We start from the raw sequence: 14276 nt of genomic DNA, 5'->3' as shown, positions 1-14276 counted from the left end.
GTCAATTCCATAATGGTAATCGATTTCTACCCCTTAACCCAGCCTGACAAAGTCTCTTTCAAAATTAGCTGGTGGTCAGTTCTTTTCAAAAATTTATCTCACAGAAGCTTATTTGCAGCTCCCATTGGTTGATGAGTTGAGAAAAACATGGCATTATTTACTTATTATCGTATGCATCAATTACAGTAATACACATTTAGCAAAGCAAAGAAATATATATAAAAATGACTATGTGAAATTATATACAGTACACAAGTTTAAAATGGCTCAGACTACACTCGGATGTTGATGGACTCAATCCAGCTGAGTGCCTTGTGGGATGCTTGATGGAACTTCTCAATGCCACCAGGGAAGCGTGTGATTGGACATACATTCACAATGTGGCTCCTTGTTTGGGTGTCACCACAGTCACACACACTGTCACTTGAAAAGCCCCACTTGTGCATGTTGTATTTGCACCTACCCTCTTCAGTCTGATATCTGTTTAACTGTACCCACGCCTCCCTTGGTTGGTGGAAGCCTGGAACTGGAACTGGAACTGTTGGACTGTCTACAAGTTTATGGTTTCCGGTTCTTGAAGCTTGCCACTCACGTTTCCACTCTGTGTCCTGGTTGAATCCTGTGGATAACATTTGGACTCCCATTTCATATGCTGGTCTTCTAGATTTGAGGCGTTTCCTGGGCAGTGATATCAAGTAGTCATGAAGAAGGATTGAGTTGTTTTCAGAAACTTGCTGACAGAGGTTGTAAAGAGCAGCCTTTCAACGGAGGTCTTGTGGACAGATGTTTGAAAGCACTGGAAGCCAGCAAGTAGGTGTAGACCGGACTGTACCACTAATTACTCTCATAACTGAGTTCAGTTGGACGTCTACTTTCACTATGTGGGGGCTTCGGAGCCAAACTGGTTCACAGTATTCTGCTGCAGAGTATACCAGTGCAAGGGATGCTCCTCGGAGGACTGATGTGGTTGCTCGCCATGTACTGCCTGCCAGCTTACTCACAAGATTCACTCATGTTTGTATCTTCTTGGCCAAGTTGGAAAGGTGTTTTCTGTATGTTAAAGTTCTGTCCACAGTGACTCCCAGGTATTTTGGGCTTTCATTGTATCTGACTGTGACAAGAAGGCTGAACTGTGGACTGATCTTTGCTGATGAAAGGCAATTAGAAAGGTGGAGCAGGCTTACTTTGGTTTTAGAAACATTTGGTCTCAGTCACCATGTCTCAAAATACTCATAAAATTTAGTAAGGCTGCTTAGTTAGGTGCTCTTCACATTCAGGAAGGTCTTCACTCTGGTATGAAATTGCCAGGTCATCTACATAATGAAATATTTGGCAGGTCAAATTCGATAGGTCAGCTGTGTAGAGGTTGAATAACACTGGAGCAAGAACAGAGCCCTGAGGTAATCCGTCAATGAGTACATGCCACTTGCTTTTCTCTTCCCCTTGATGTACTTTAAACCGCCTATTGCTTAACATGTTATTTAAGAGATTGTCTAGAGTTTTGCAAGGTATTGCTCTCCAAAATTTCAATAATAGGCCCTCACGCCACACTGTCATAAGCTGCTGACAGGTCAATGAACACTACTCCAGTTTTAAGTTTCTTTTGGTATTCGGTTTAGAATCATTCTTTTCCAATAGCTTGTAAGGACAGCTAAGTAGAGATATTGGACGGAAGTGTTCTGCAGTTGTTCCCTCTTTGAATATGCCTTTTTGCCTTTACAAATATAAGTTGGGAGTCAGTTTGAGGTCACAAGTGCGTCTGCTGTTTTCCAAATGTTTTTAGTATAGTTGATAGCATCTATTCTCCAATTCATCAACTATCTTGATGACATCCTGGTTATGTGTTGTACAAGTGAGGAACAATCTGCGTTATGTTTTTGTGGCTCTGATTGAAATAGATCTTAAGAGGAAATTTTTTTAACTCTCCGTCACTTACCTATGACATGTCCTTAGTGAAGACGAGTAACAAATGACACAGGACAATGGTAAGGTCATCAAAAATATTCCAGTTAAAAACCGGCAGCAGACCTCCAGGTGTTTCTCGGCAAGATCACTTGTCAATGTCCAGTTTTTTCCTCAGGCAACTTCCACTGTTTAACCATTTGAATCAGTTGTGCAGATGGGTACTCCTCTTCAATGGTCCAAATCTTGCAACCAGTCATTTGAAACTTTCAGAACTTGCCTACTGTCAGTCCTTTGTTCAATGAAGTATCACTGTAAATTATCAATGATTATGGCAATGGGTGCCTTTTCCCATGGCATAAGGACCATCTTGCTCAGAAGTTCATGGATAGTCCCAAAAAGCCTGCAGCATTTGTTTCCAAAATCTTAAATAAGGTTCAAAAATATTATTCATCAACAGAGAAGGTAGGGTGATTGTCATTTTGGGAGTGCATAAATTCCATATTTTATTTTACATCAATGTGCAAGGTGCCCTTGGTAGTTTGGAAATTTTTTGGGATTTAGTTTGATTTTTTTTTCTTTTGTAGACTCCAGCTGAGTCTTTACAAACACACTCTGAGTATGTCATATTTAAATATGTCTGCTTGTTTCTGTATATGTGTGGATGGATATGTATGTGTGCGAGTGTATACCCGTCCTTTTTTCCCCCTAAGGTAAGTCTTTCCGCTCCCAGGATTGGAATGACTCCTTACCCTCTCCCTTAAAACCCACATCCTTTCGTCTATCCCTCTCCTTCCCTCTTTCCTGATGAGGCAACAGTTTGTTGCGAAAGCTTGAATTTTGTGTGTATGTTTGCGTTTGTTTGTGTGTCTATCGACCTGCCAGCGCTTTCGTTTGGTAAGTCACATCATCTTTGTTTTTGGATATGTTTCTTATATTCTCCTATTTGTCTAAAGCAGTCCAGATTAAAAAAGAATTTTTAGAGACGAAAAACATCCTACATGGCAATTACCTCTGCCATAATGCCTGTGATACTTTTTAGATTAATGATTTACTACTTCATTTTGTATCACTTCATATATCTAATTGCCAGTTGAGGTTATCTCTTAAAATGGGCAACAAACTTTTGCTAAACTTGTCATCCCCAGTTTCTTGATGGGCTGATTTATAATCAGCATTACAAGTTGAGGCCCTAAAATTTTCTTTAATATTTGCCTATTTTGGCTTTCTTCTAACGATGAAATCAGGTAAGGCAAGGTGCCAGATAAGTTATAATAAATTTTTGTGATTACCCACTAGTATTTGTGCAACCCCTGAACTCTCTATAAAGGCTATTAATTTGAGTATGTAGCTACCCCAGGAGGAAATTCAGTGTCTTTTTTTTAGTAGAATCTTATCATGTGACTTAAGATTTCGTATACGAGTCTTCATATGATAATGTTTACTGCATTTACTTTAAAGATGTATGCTCACGGTTCTTTGAGGACACTTAAGTTACATGTTTCCTCCTATTTACTTTATCAAATGGTGATGTCTTTCTACAATAATTTTATTATTTTCTATCATCCTCATTTTTACTGACGTTAATGTAATGGTTTTCGTAAGAGCTGACCACAAAGGACCTTAATTCTGTTAGGTGAGTACGATGAGAGGATGGATTAATTATCTATTTCTTTTTTACATTTTTATGGAACTGTTTATTTAATGTTAATGCTATGTGAGCTGGAATGTTAACAATGTACACAACTTATCTACAATGCTAGTGCATTTTTACTGAGAATCTCCATTTTATTGAGAATTTAGTATTAGATTATTAACATTTAAAATTCACCTCAGTTTAACCACATCATGATTTCATATTTGTTTATGCCAGATGCACTGATGTTTACACTGGAGCCTGCTCTATGTTCTCTCATTTCTCAGACCTTTTGATCAACTTTACCTAAATCCATTAAACTAAATGTCAACTGCTGTTTTTGCCTCTCTTATGGCAAGCGAGACGAGCCAGACAATTTTTCAGTGGCACTGTCTTCTTCCTGATGAGTATACTGCAGTCATCTGTTCTGCCAATCTGCATTGTGAATTTATATCAGTAGGTGATCGCTGTCGGTGGCCATCCAGTTCATTTTGCCCATCGATGTCCGATTCTTGCTGTGTCATTGACACTATCCTTCCTTTCTTTCTTTCTTCCTTCTTTTGCCGAAGGAGTTTATGCTGAACCTGCCTGGCAGTGCCAATTTACTCTATTGTCTTTCCCAGCCAAAATTATTGAAACATTGTGCTTCCCTCCTCCTTACTGTTTCCAACTGGCACTCCTTCCTTGTTGTCTTCCTGTTGCGAGTGAGCTTTTCTGTTGTGCATAAGCAATATCTATTCTGTAGCCTTAATTAGTTTCTAACTTAGAATCTGGAGATATTTAACTCCACAGCGACAAATTTCTTTAAGATAGAACCTTTTTACTTTATTTAGAGGTTGCCATCTTACTGTTGTTGCACTGAAACAATACAATCTATATACCTACAGAGTACTTATCATAAGCTTAAAAGTAATTACAGAATCAAATTGTTTTGTTTCTCTGATTTATATTATTCCAAGTTTTTTTTTATGACTTGACCATTGACAAATACCTCCCTAGAAGAAACATGTCATATCATATCAAGTACACAAATTTGATTTGTATAGCTTTTGAAAATATAATACAAATTCTGTTAACAAAGGTTTTTAATAAATGGGGATACTTACAATGGTATTGCGTTTTACCAATTTATGGTATTATAACATAACATATACCAAAAGGATAGGATTAAGACTCCAAAATTATTGTACGATTTTGCCTGGAAGTTCATTGATTCTGTTATATGAGAGTAAACATCACTCATCTGCTGAAAAATCTGGTTGACTAAAAACATTGTACTTTGCGCAAAAACTGGCCATTTTTTATTTTCTGTTATATACTTCACTGATAAATATGAGAAATGTAACTACATGTAAGTCCCCTCCCAGATGCACTAAATGAAAAAAAAATGTAATAGAGCCATCACATAGATTTAAATCATCTATTTGGGTAACACATTTTCCAGGAAAGTGAAAGGTGCCTTCTGTCAAACTTCCAACAGTTTGACAGAATGTTTTGTCTGCACTTTTAAGACCAAAATTTCAAAGGCTACAAGGTCATCCATAACTGAATCAACTCTCAATGCCTTCCTAGCCTCTTTCAGAATGACACCAGTCAATGGGCACAATCTGTCGGATTTGCTGCATGTGCATCGCCACCAAACATCGCACTGCCTTTTGCTACCAGTGCCTGCTTGGGTCACAGAAGAAGTAACATTTTCTTGTGCAAGTGCTCCTATCTGGATGCATACCTTTGGACTCAATTTCGGCACAACAAGGCCATCAATTAGTTCTAGTGGAGAGTGCAGAGACATATTGAAATTAGCTCTGGTTGTGATATCCCAGATAGATGTCTCTGCCATCTAAGAGGCTAGTGTAACAGCAGCCACCTTCATGCCAGTATTACCAGCATCTCATCAGGGACAGTGGGCATTTGATCTTCCATCTCTTTTCACACACACACACACACACACACACACACACACACACACACACACACACACCCCAGAGCATTGTGCTCCGGAGGCGAAAGTTAGAACCTCATCTGGCATCATCAGACTGCTCTCACATAATCCTCCTCTGAATCACCCAAGCCGTTTTCGTGCTACATGCTAATTCAAGGGGGGAGGGTTCATGCAATCCTGTCAGACGTATTGATGGACGAAGCCACAGTATTGATACTCCTCGTGACACATATATCACAGCAAATAGCAATCAGCACAGAATCTCAGAACAGGACATCATGTGGGCCAGTCAGCCAGCCAATTTAAGGCCAAGCAGCCCAAGCCTACTCTCCCTTTATTCAATAGCTGACTGAGGTATTAACACCCAGCACTACTATGGTTATTCTCTGGCCTGTTTCATGTAACAATTAGTACAGTGATGTCTACCTACCGCTATCAACTTCTACTTTAGTGGATTCTAATACCATTTGGATAAATGATTAATTTCTGCATCACCTAAGAGTTGTTCCTCCTATTTTACTTCAAGTTGAGCTACTGACAATTCTTTTCATTTGCAGTACTGCATAACTGACAGGATTAGTAGTGCTTATGAACCAAGTGTCATTTATTTTGTGTTTTAGGGTATTAATAAATGATTTTTGAATCATACATTGGGGACTACAAAAACATAATATTTAATACATTACGAATTTGGATATATAGATAACAACAAAAAACTAAAACTTGAAATTAGTAATTGATGATATTTCAGAAAAAATAAAAAAACAGCAGATCTACAAGTCAAGTGAGATTAGTGAGATGTAAATCTTTCATGAATGTAACCACATAGTCACACTGCAAACATTCCATATTCCTACAGTGCAGTCCCCTGCTGTTGCCTTAGCAAACTGTGAGTGCAAGTGTCAGACATTACCTGAACCATGTGTTCCCAACTTAACAGCTACACCTTCAACGTTTTCTTCCTTGTTAAATACCAAAATCACATGTTTTGAGTTGTTTATTTTCTTTGTATTACATGCCAGATTCTGTATCATCATCATGAGATGATCCACGGATGAATACACAAGTAAATTAATAAATAAACAACTCCTTTCTCCAAACAATTACCAGAATTTTAATTACTGACACAACCAGTCATAGGATGAATGAGTTGTTCTTGATGAAATTAATTTATGTATTTTTTAAGATTTAGATCAACTAATGAAAAAAATAACTATCTGTAAACTTTTCACACGATATTAAAAAAGTACTGACCTGTTAATCAAGCTATTTGCCTTTTCTATGGTGCAGATGGCAATCTGTATTTTTTTAAAGCCTCCAAAAATTCTATGTGAGCCCATGAGTCCTTCCACTCTCACACCAGAGCTGCCCAGTAAGTCCTGCAAAATAATGAAAGTCTTACACAATACACTACGTACATAAAACCAATGTTTGTTTAGATATAACAGCTGAAGTAACATACATATCAGCTGGGCGTGTCCATTGACTATTAGGGTGCCTTGGACTCAGTGAAAAACTGGATAGCTCAACAAAGAGTATAAAACATCTGTGCACTCACTATAAAATGTATAAGTTGCTAAATTTTAGCCTCATTCTTTGAAAAAATAGGAGACAAAATTATGTCCTCTCCACTAAGTAATTGCATTGCCTGGTCATGTATACTTTCAACTTCACATCTGATCTGTAGTGACAGAAAGTGCTCCTTAGAGACAAATGCTTCAGTGCTATTAAAAAATAGCCAGTTTCGAAGTTAACTATAGGGGCTAAAAATATTCTTAACGTTAAAATGAACAACAACATACTTCTTAGTCAGCTGGTGGAATTAGTATAGTGATGTCTATCTACCACTATCAACTTCTACTTTAGTGGATTCTAATACCATTTGGCTAAGTGATTAATTTCTACCTCACCTAAGAGCTGTTCCTCCCATTTTACTTCAAGTTGAGCTACTGCCAATTCTTTTTATTTGCAGTACTGTACAACTGACAGAATTAGTAGTGATTATGAACCAAGTGTCATTTATTTTGTGTTTTAGTGTATTCAATAAAGTATTAATAAATGATTTTTGACTCTTACACTGGGGACTACAAAAACATAATATTAAGAATTTATGTGTCAGTATATAATAGTACATCCATATCTGCTCAAGATGTGGACATAGTGGAATGAACAGCTACCAAAAAATCAACTAATTCAAACAATCCGTATGTTGTAAAGTAACCAAGATTAATTGACTGTGCTATAGTGGGTAACTGTTGGTACCATGACTCTTACGAATAAATTATTTCTTTTGTTATAGTCCAGTGAAACTGTCAGAAAAAAAGCCTGTACCTTGCAAAAGGTGGGGTAGAAGATTTTATTTTTTTTAACTCGTTCATATTGTTGGAAAGGTTAGAAAACCAAGTTTTGACAACAAAATTCCCCTTGGGAAAACTTTCTGCAGTCAAAAAACTTCAAAAATTTCGGACGTTTTTCAGTTTTTTTTCAAAATATCTCAGTTTCATTTGCTCCTGTCGCTTTGATGTCTATTTTCTTTTTTAAAGAGCACAAAATTCTCTACAAATTTGATTCTTACCATTTTTTTATACTCCCAGTATCTAAGGCGCTACAGCGCGTCAAGAAATACTAATTTTTCAAATTTCGAGCAAAGAATAGTTGGTGACAATGTCCACGATGTAAAGTTCCGTAGAAAAGATAAAGTTGTGACTCTCCTTTCTGTGTTCAATTCTGTGAAAGCTGGGAGCACTAAAATTACTCTTGTTGATCCTTTAACTCTTTTCCAAAGGATTTGTTTAATGAAACAAAGTGAAGAAGAGTTAAAAGCCTTTCTGAAATATGAACTTGCTCCTTACCCAATGTCCCTATTCTCAGAAAAAGGCATGCAAAAAGGAACAAAATCTTCATTCTACAATGCCTTCGTTCCAGTGAAAGATGTGAGGTCAGGTGGACCGAGTAAATTTTTTGTCATTGATGGAGGGTACCTTATCCACAAAGTGACTTGGACTCGAAATGTTTGCTTCAAGTCAATAGCCCAAAGCTATGTTCCTTACCTGCAACGTCATTTTGGATCTCAATTTGCTATTGTATTTGATGGGTATCCATGTGAGGGAGACAAATGTAGCACAAAGAGTGCTGAGAGGATTCGTAGGTCCAAACAACATTCTTCGGTTGACGTTGTGGTTGAATCAGAGATGGTGAACCAAGTCCCTCAGGACAAGTTCTTGTACAACGAACGAAACAAGATGCGTTTGATCACACTTCTTAAAATGGAATTTCTGGAGTGTAGCATTGAAGTGCACCAGGCGCAAGAAGATGCTGACGTTATAATTGTAACATCTGCCATTTCAAGAACCAACGATTTTGGAAGTGTTGTCTTTGTAAGAGAAGATGTTGACCTGCTTGTGCTCATGACCGGTTTGGGGCAAGGCATTGAAAACTTATTTTTCTTAAAGCCAGGAAGAGGAAATGCAGAAGACAAGTGGTTTTCCACTGCATCTTAGAAGTTTGACAGTGAATATATTCTGTTCACTCACGCCTTTAGCGGATGTGATACAACATCGGCTTTTTTTGGTCAAGGAAAAATTAAGTGCTGCAATTTTGTTGCGAAAAACAGACACCTAACCTCAGCTCTTTGCACGTTCAATAAACCACATACTACCCGTGAAGAAATAATAACTGCTGGAGAACAGGTTACTATCGCATTGTAAAGTGGAGGTGTCAGCAGTTCCCACACACTAGACCATTTGCGGTACCAGCTATTCGCCAAGTCTGCCACAAAAAGCAAACTGAATCTTGCACGGTTGCCACCTACACAAGATGCTGCACAACATCATTCGTTGCAGACTTACCAACAAGTCCAAAGTTGGATGGGAAACTGGGAACCTTCTGAGAAATGGGGCTGGAATCACAGTGACCACGGTCCAATACCCGTTATAATGAGCCAGAATCCAGCACCTGAAGCACTTCTTCACATTGTTTCATGCTCATGCAAGCTGAACTGTGGCGGAGCGTGCTCCTGCAGAAAAGTGGGTTTGAAATGTTCTTCAATTTGCAAGAAATGTATTGGGGTCAACTGTGAAAACGTACCAATTTTTTTTTATGAAGACAGTGAAGAAGATGTTATGGAGGATGTTGAGGAAACCACTGACGAAATCAACAAACTTGCTGAGGCTGACTCACTGTTTAAAGAAGAGGTCAATCTGGGATCAACTCTATGTACAGACCCTGAATCCGTAACTCAAGGTATTTCTGGTGACACTGAGGAACCTGGCCAATCAAAACGTTGGAAGTGATGCTCATATCTGTCTCAAGTGCGCTTAAGTGCAATATTACAAGTATTACACACCCAGAACTGTCAACATTTTTTAGTAACTGACAATGCATTTTAATTGTAATAAAGCTACTTATTTTTAATGTCAACTGTGTGGCTTTTATACACAAGAATAATTACCTACCTAATCAGGTTGCCTACTGCAGCTAATAATAGTTCAGTTTCCTGAGACAATTTATTTTGTGTGTGTGTGTGTGTGTGTGTGTGTGTGTGTGTGTGTGTGTGTGTGTGTGTGTGTGTGTGTGTGTTCAGGTAGTGATGTAAGAATCACAATAGTTGGGTTCCCAGCAATCCTCATGTTGCATACAGAGAAATTGAATACCTGAAAGTGAGGTGGTAAATTCCAACGTATAACATGATGTATAATGTATTTATACTACACAAACAGAAACTGAAAAAATAGTGTTCAAAAATTTGGTATCTTGCCACTATGCTCAAAATTTGAAAACTTGTTATTCTTTGAGGCGCTGTAGCGCCTTAGATAGTGGGAGTAGAAAAAAATGGCAAGAATCAAATTTGTAGAGAATTTTGTGCTCTTTAAAAAAGAAAATAGACGTTAAAGCGATAGGAGCAAATGAAACTGAGATACACTCCTGGAAATGGAAAAAAGAACACATTGACACCGGTGTGTCAGACCCACCATACTTGCTCCGGATACTGCGAGAGGGCTGTACAAGCAATGATCACACGCACGGCACAGCGGACACACCAGGAACCGCGGTGTTGGCCGTCAAATGGCGCTAGCTGCGCAGCATTTGTGCACCGCCGCCATCAGTGTCAGCCAGTTTGCCGTGGCATACGGAGCTCCATCGCAGTCTTTAACACTGGTAGCATGCCGCGACAGCATGGACGTGAACCGTATGTGCAGTTGATGGACTTTGAGCGAGGGCGTATAGTGGGCATGCGGGAGGCCGGGTGGACGTACCGCCGAATTGCTCAACACGTGGGGCGTGAGGTCTCCACAGTACATCGATGTTGTCGCCAGTGGTCGGCGGAAGGTGCACGTGCCCGTCGACCTGGAACCGGACCGCAGCGACGCACGGATGCACGCCAAGACCGTAGGATCCTACGCAGTGCCGTAGGGGACCGCACCGCCACTTCCCAGCAAATTAGTGACACTGTTGCTCCTGGGGTATCGGCGAGGACCATTCGCAACCGTCTCCATGAAGCTGGGCTACGGTCCCGCACACCGTTAGGCCGTCTTCCGCTCACGCCCCAACATCGTGCAGCCCGCCTCCAGTGGTGTCGCGACAGGCATGAATGGAGGGACGAATGGAGACGTGTCGTCTTCAGCGATGAGAGTCGCTTCTGCCTTGGTGCCAATGATGGTCGTATGCGTGTTTGGCGCCGTGCAGGTGAGCGCCACAATCAGGACTGCATACGACCGAGGCACACAGGGCCAACACCCGGCATCATGGTGTGGGGAGCGATCTCCTACACTGGCCGTACACCACTAGTGATCGTCGAGGGGACACTGAATAGTGCACGGTACATCCAAACTGTCATCGAACCCATCGTTCTACCATTCCTAGACCGGCAAGGGAACTTGCTGTTCCAACAGGACAATGCACGTCCGCATGTATCCCGTGCCACCCAACGTACTCTAGAAGGTGTAAGTCAACTACCCTGGCCAACAAGATCTCCGGATCTGTCCCGCATTGAGCATGTTTGGGACTGGATGAAGCGTCGTCTCACGCGGTCTGCACGTCCAGCACGAACGCTGGTCCAACTGAGGCGCCAGGTGGAAATGGCATGGCAAGCCGTTCCACAGGACTACATCCCGCATCTCTACGATCGTCTCCATGGGAGAATAGCAGCCTGCATTGCTGCGAAAGGTGGATATACACTGTACTAGTGCCGACATTGTGCATGCTCTGTTGCCTGTGTCTATGTGCCTGTGGTTCTGTCAGTGTGATCATGTGATGTATCTGACCCCAGGAATGTGTCAATAAAGTTTCCCCTTCCTGGGACAATGAATTCACGGTGTTCTTATTTCAATTTCCAAAAGTGTATTTTGAAAAAACTGAAAAAAGTCTGAAATTTTCGAAGTTTTTTGACTGCAGAAAGTTTTCCCAAGTGAAATTTTATTGGCAAAACACGGTTTTCTAATCTTTCCAACCATATGAACGAGTTGAAAAAATAAACTCTTCTACCCCACCTTTTGCAAGGTATATCTACTATTTGACTGGACTGATATTACAGGTCACATTATTCATTTTTTTCTTAATTTAATACATTACTAGACATTTTCAGCATTTTTCCTCATTATCAGGCGTTTTTATTGTGTGCACATGAAACCAAACGTTACTGAAATAATCTAACTCTAAAACAACTTGCAACCTATGTCTAACATAATCTTGACACAATCACTTCTTGTGGGGAAAAGGGCAAGAAAGTTATGTCTGTTGTTGTTGTGGTGTTGAGCTACAGCTTGCTGATAGGCTGTGTTGAGCTCATGATGACATTTTGGGATCAGTTAGTATGTTGTGCTAATTATTTAATCTACTCTCTACAAATCAAAGGTTTTACTTATGACTGCACGGAGTGGCTGCGCGGTCTGAGGCACCCTATCACGGATTGTGTGGCCCCTCCTGCCAGAGGTTTGAGTCCTCCCTCGGACATTGGTGTGTGCTGTTGTTAGGATAAGTTAGTTTAAGTAGTATGTAAGTCTAGGGACCAATGACCTCAGCAGTTTGGTCCCTTAGAAATTTATACACATTTTACTTATGAATGAATTAAAAATATACACCAACACTGGTAGCAGAACACAATAAATAATTTAACCAAATTAATGCAAGAATGGAAAATCCTGGACGAATCAGAAAAAAATCATGAGAGAGAAGCCCACCATTCATAATCTATAGTGGACAAAAGAGAACACAATTGGTATACCATGATTACTAGAGACAGCATACACTTCAATACAGGGCCATCCAGTGAAAAGCTGTTGTATTGTGGTAAAAGAATGTTAATAGACCATCCACATGACTAATTACCTGTCATGAAATAGGAGGTCATGGTAACAACTAGTGTGACAATCCACAGAAATCAAAATAATCTTCTCACAGCTTTTCATTTGAAATATCTGAGCCTTTCATTAATGGCCAGAATGTTGAAAGAGGACTTAAATATGTTTACAAACACACATAAATGTTGTTATATAGCTAGAGAAGGCCGAGATGCACGCGCTAACTCACGCAGGCTGGCGTTAGGTCTGAAACAGGATATGTAATGAATGCTATAAAGAAAAGTACGTAGCTGCTGGAATACTTAACTTTAATCCATCATTTGTATACATCGTTCTTGATGATACAAGTGAGACTCTCTCTAGAAATGGTTAATGGCGCCTTGCTAGGTCGTAGCCATGGGCTTAGCTGAAGGCTATTCTAACTATCTCTCAGCAAATGAGAGAAAGGCTTCGTCAGTGTAGCATCGCTAGCAAAGTCGGCTGTACAACTGGGGCGAGTGCTAGTACGTCTCTCTAGACCTGCCGTGTGGCGGCGCTCGGTCTGCTATCACTGATAGTGGCGACACGCGGGTCCGGCGTATACTAATGGACCGCGGCCGATTTAAAAGCTACCACCTAGCAAGTGTGGTGTCTGGCGGTGACACCACAAATGTGTTTACACATAAGATAAAAATTCTTCAAGAACCTAAGGAAGCTAATGTGGCACAGAGCATTCAATTCTATATTAGGTTTCTTGAGATATGTTATACTGATACCTATTCACAAGAGCTGGTATCAATTTGTGGCATAATTACAAGCAGTGTGTGTAATTTGACAGTCTAATGTCATAAAGGTTTCTGCCATACAAGAAAGATACTACTTTTACAAAATAAAAGCTGTTGGTGATACTGTAATTACATTTGTCTATACTGTATACCTCCAACCAAAAGCCAGCTACATCTATTAAGGCATAGAAATCCCACAATCTTTGGTTACAGAACCATCACCAGTTCAATATTCAATTCTGGGGACTTCTTGCAAATTTGTATACCTTTATAAGTGTGTTCTCCAGCTGCTGCTTTGTGAGTAGATCTTTTATCTATCCAATTACATTATATTTTTGAAAGCTCCTACTGTTAGAAGAAATGTGTCTACTAGCTAATACATCATGTATAATTTATATGAGGTTTTACAATCAACTTCAACAGTCCCAAAATACAATAAATGCTTGTATGTAAAGAATGTGAAATTTGGTTTGGAATCTAACAATGAAGAAGTATATAAAACAGTCGCTATTGAACTCTGTGCTCTCATTCCAACAAGTACATCAACTCCACAAATTTGCGTATGTAAAGTAAATATGGAGGCCCGACGAAAGTTGCTTAAGTGTCTTTGTGCAGTATTTATGAGTGCAGTGTCATGCCTTTTTCTTTTTTATCAGTTATGAAATACTGATTGGAAGTATATAACTTATGAGGCACAACCAACTCATCAATTTCTTAATACCGTTTATTCAACC

At 39.7% G+C, this 14276-nt stretch overlaps 1 protein-coding gene across 1 annotated transcript in view; it reads right to left on the bottom strand.

Annotated features, from left to right (window-relative positions):
• Positions 1-14276, bottom strand: part of LOC126470012 (DNA polymerase theta-like) — a 347322-nt gene that overhangs the window by 265294 nt on the left and 67752 nt on the right. The window contains exon 4 of the mRNA XM_050097913.1: positions 6735-6859. Coding sequence (XP_049953870.1) covers positions 6735-6859 — 125 coding nt within the window. The remainder of the gene's footprint in view (positions 1-6734; positions 6860-14276) is intronic.

The sequence above is a fragment of the Schistocerca serialis genome, chromosome 1, assembly GCF_023864345.2.
Source record: "Schistocerca serialis cubense isolate TAMUIC-IGC-003099 chromosome 1, iqSchSeri2.2, whole genome shotgun sequence".
Lineage (NCBI taxonomy): Eukaryota > Metazoa > Arthropoda > Insecta > Orthoptera > Acrididae > Schistocerca > Schistocerca serialis.
The sequence above is the reverse complement of the archived record's forward strand: the minus strand, read 5'-3'. Positions and strand labels throughout refer to the sequence as shown.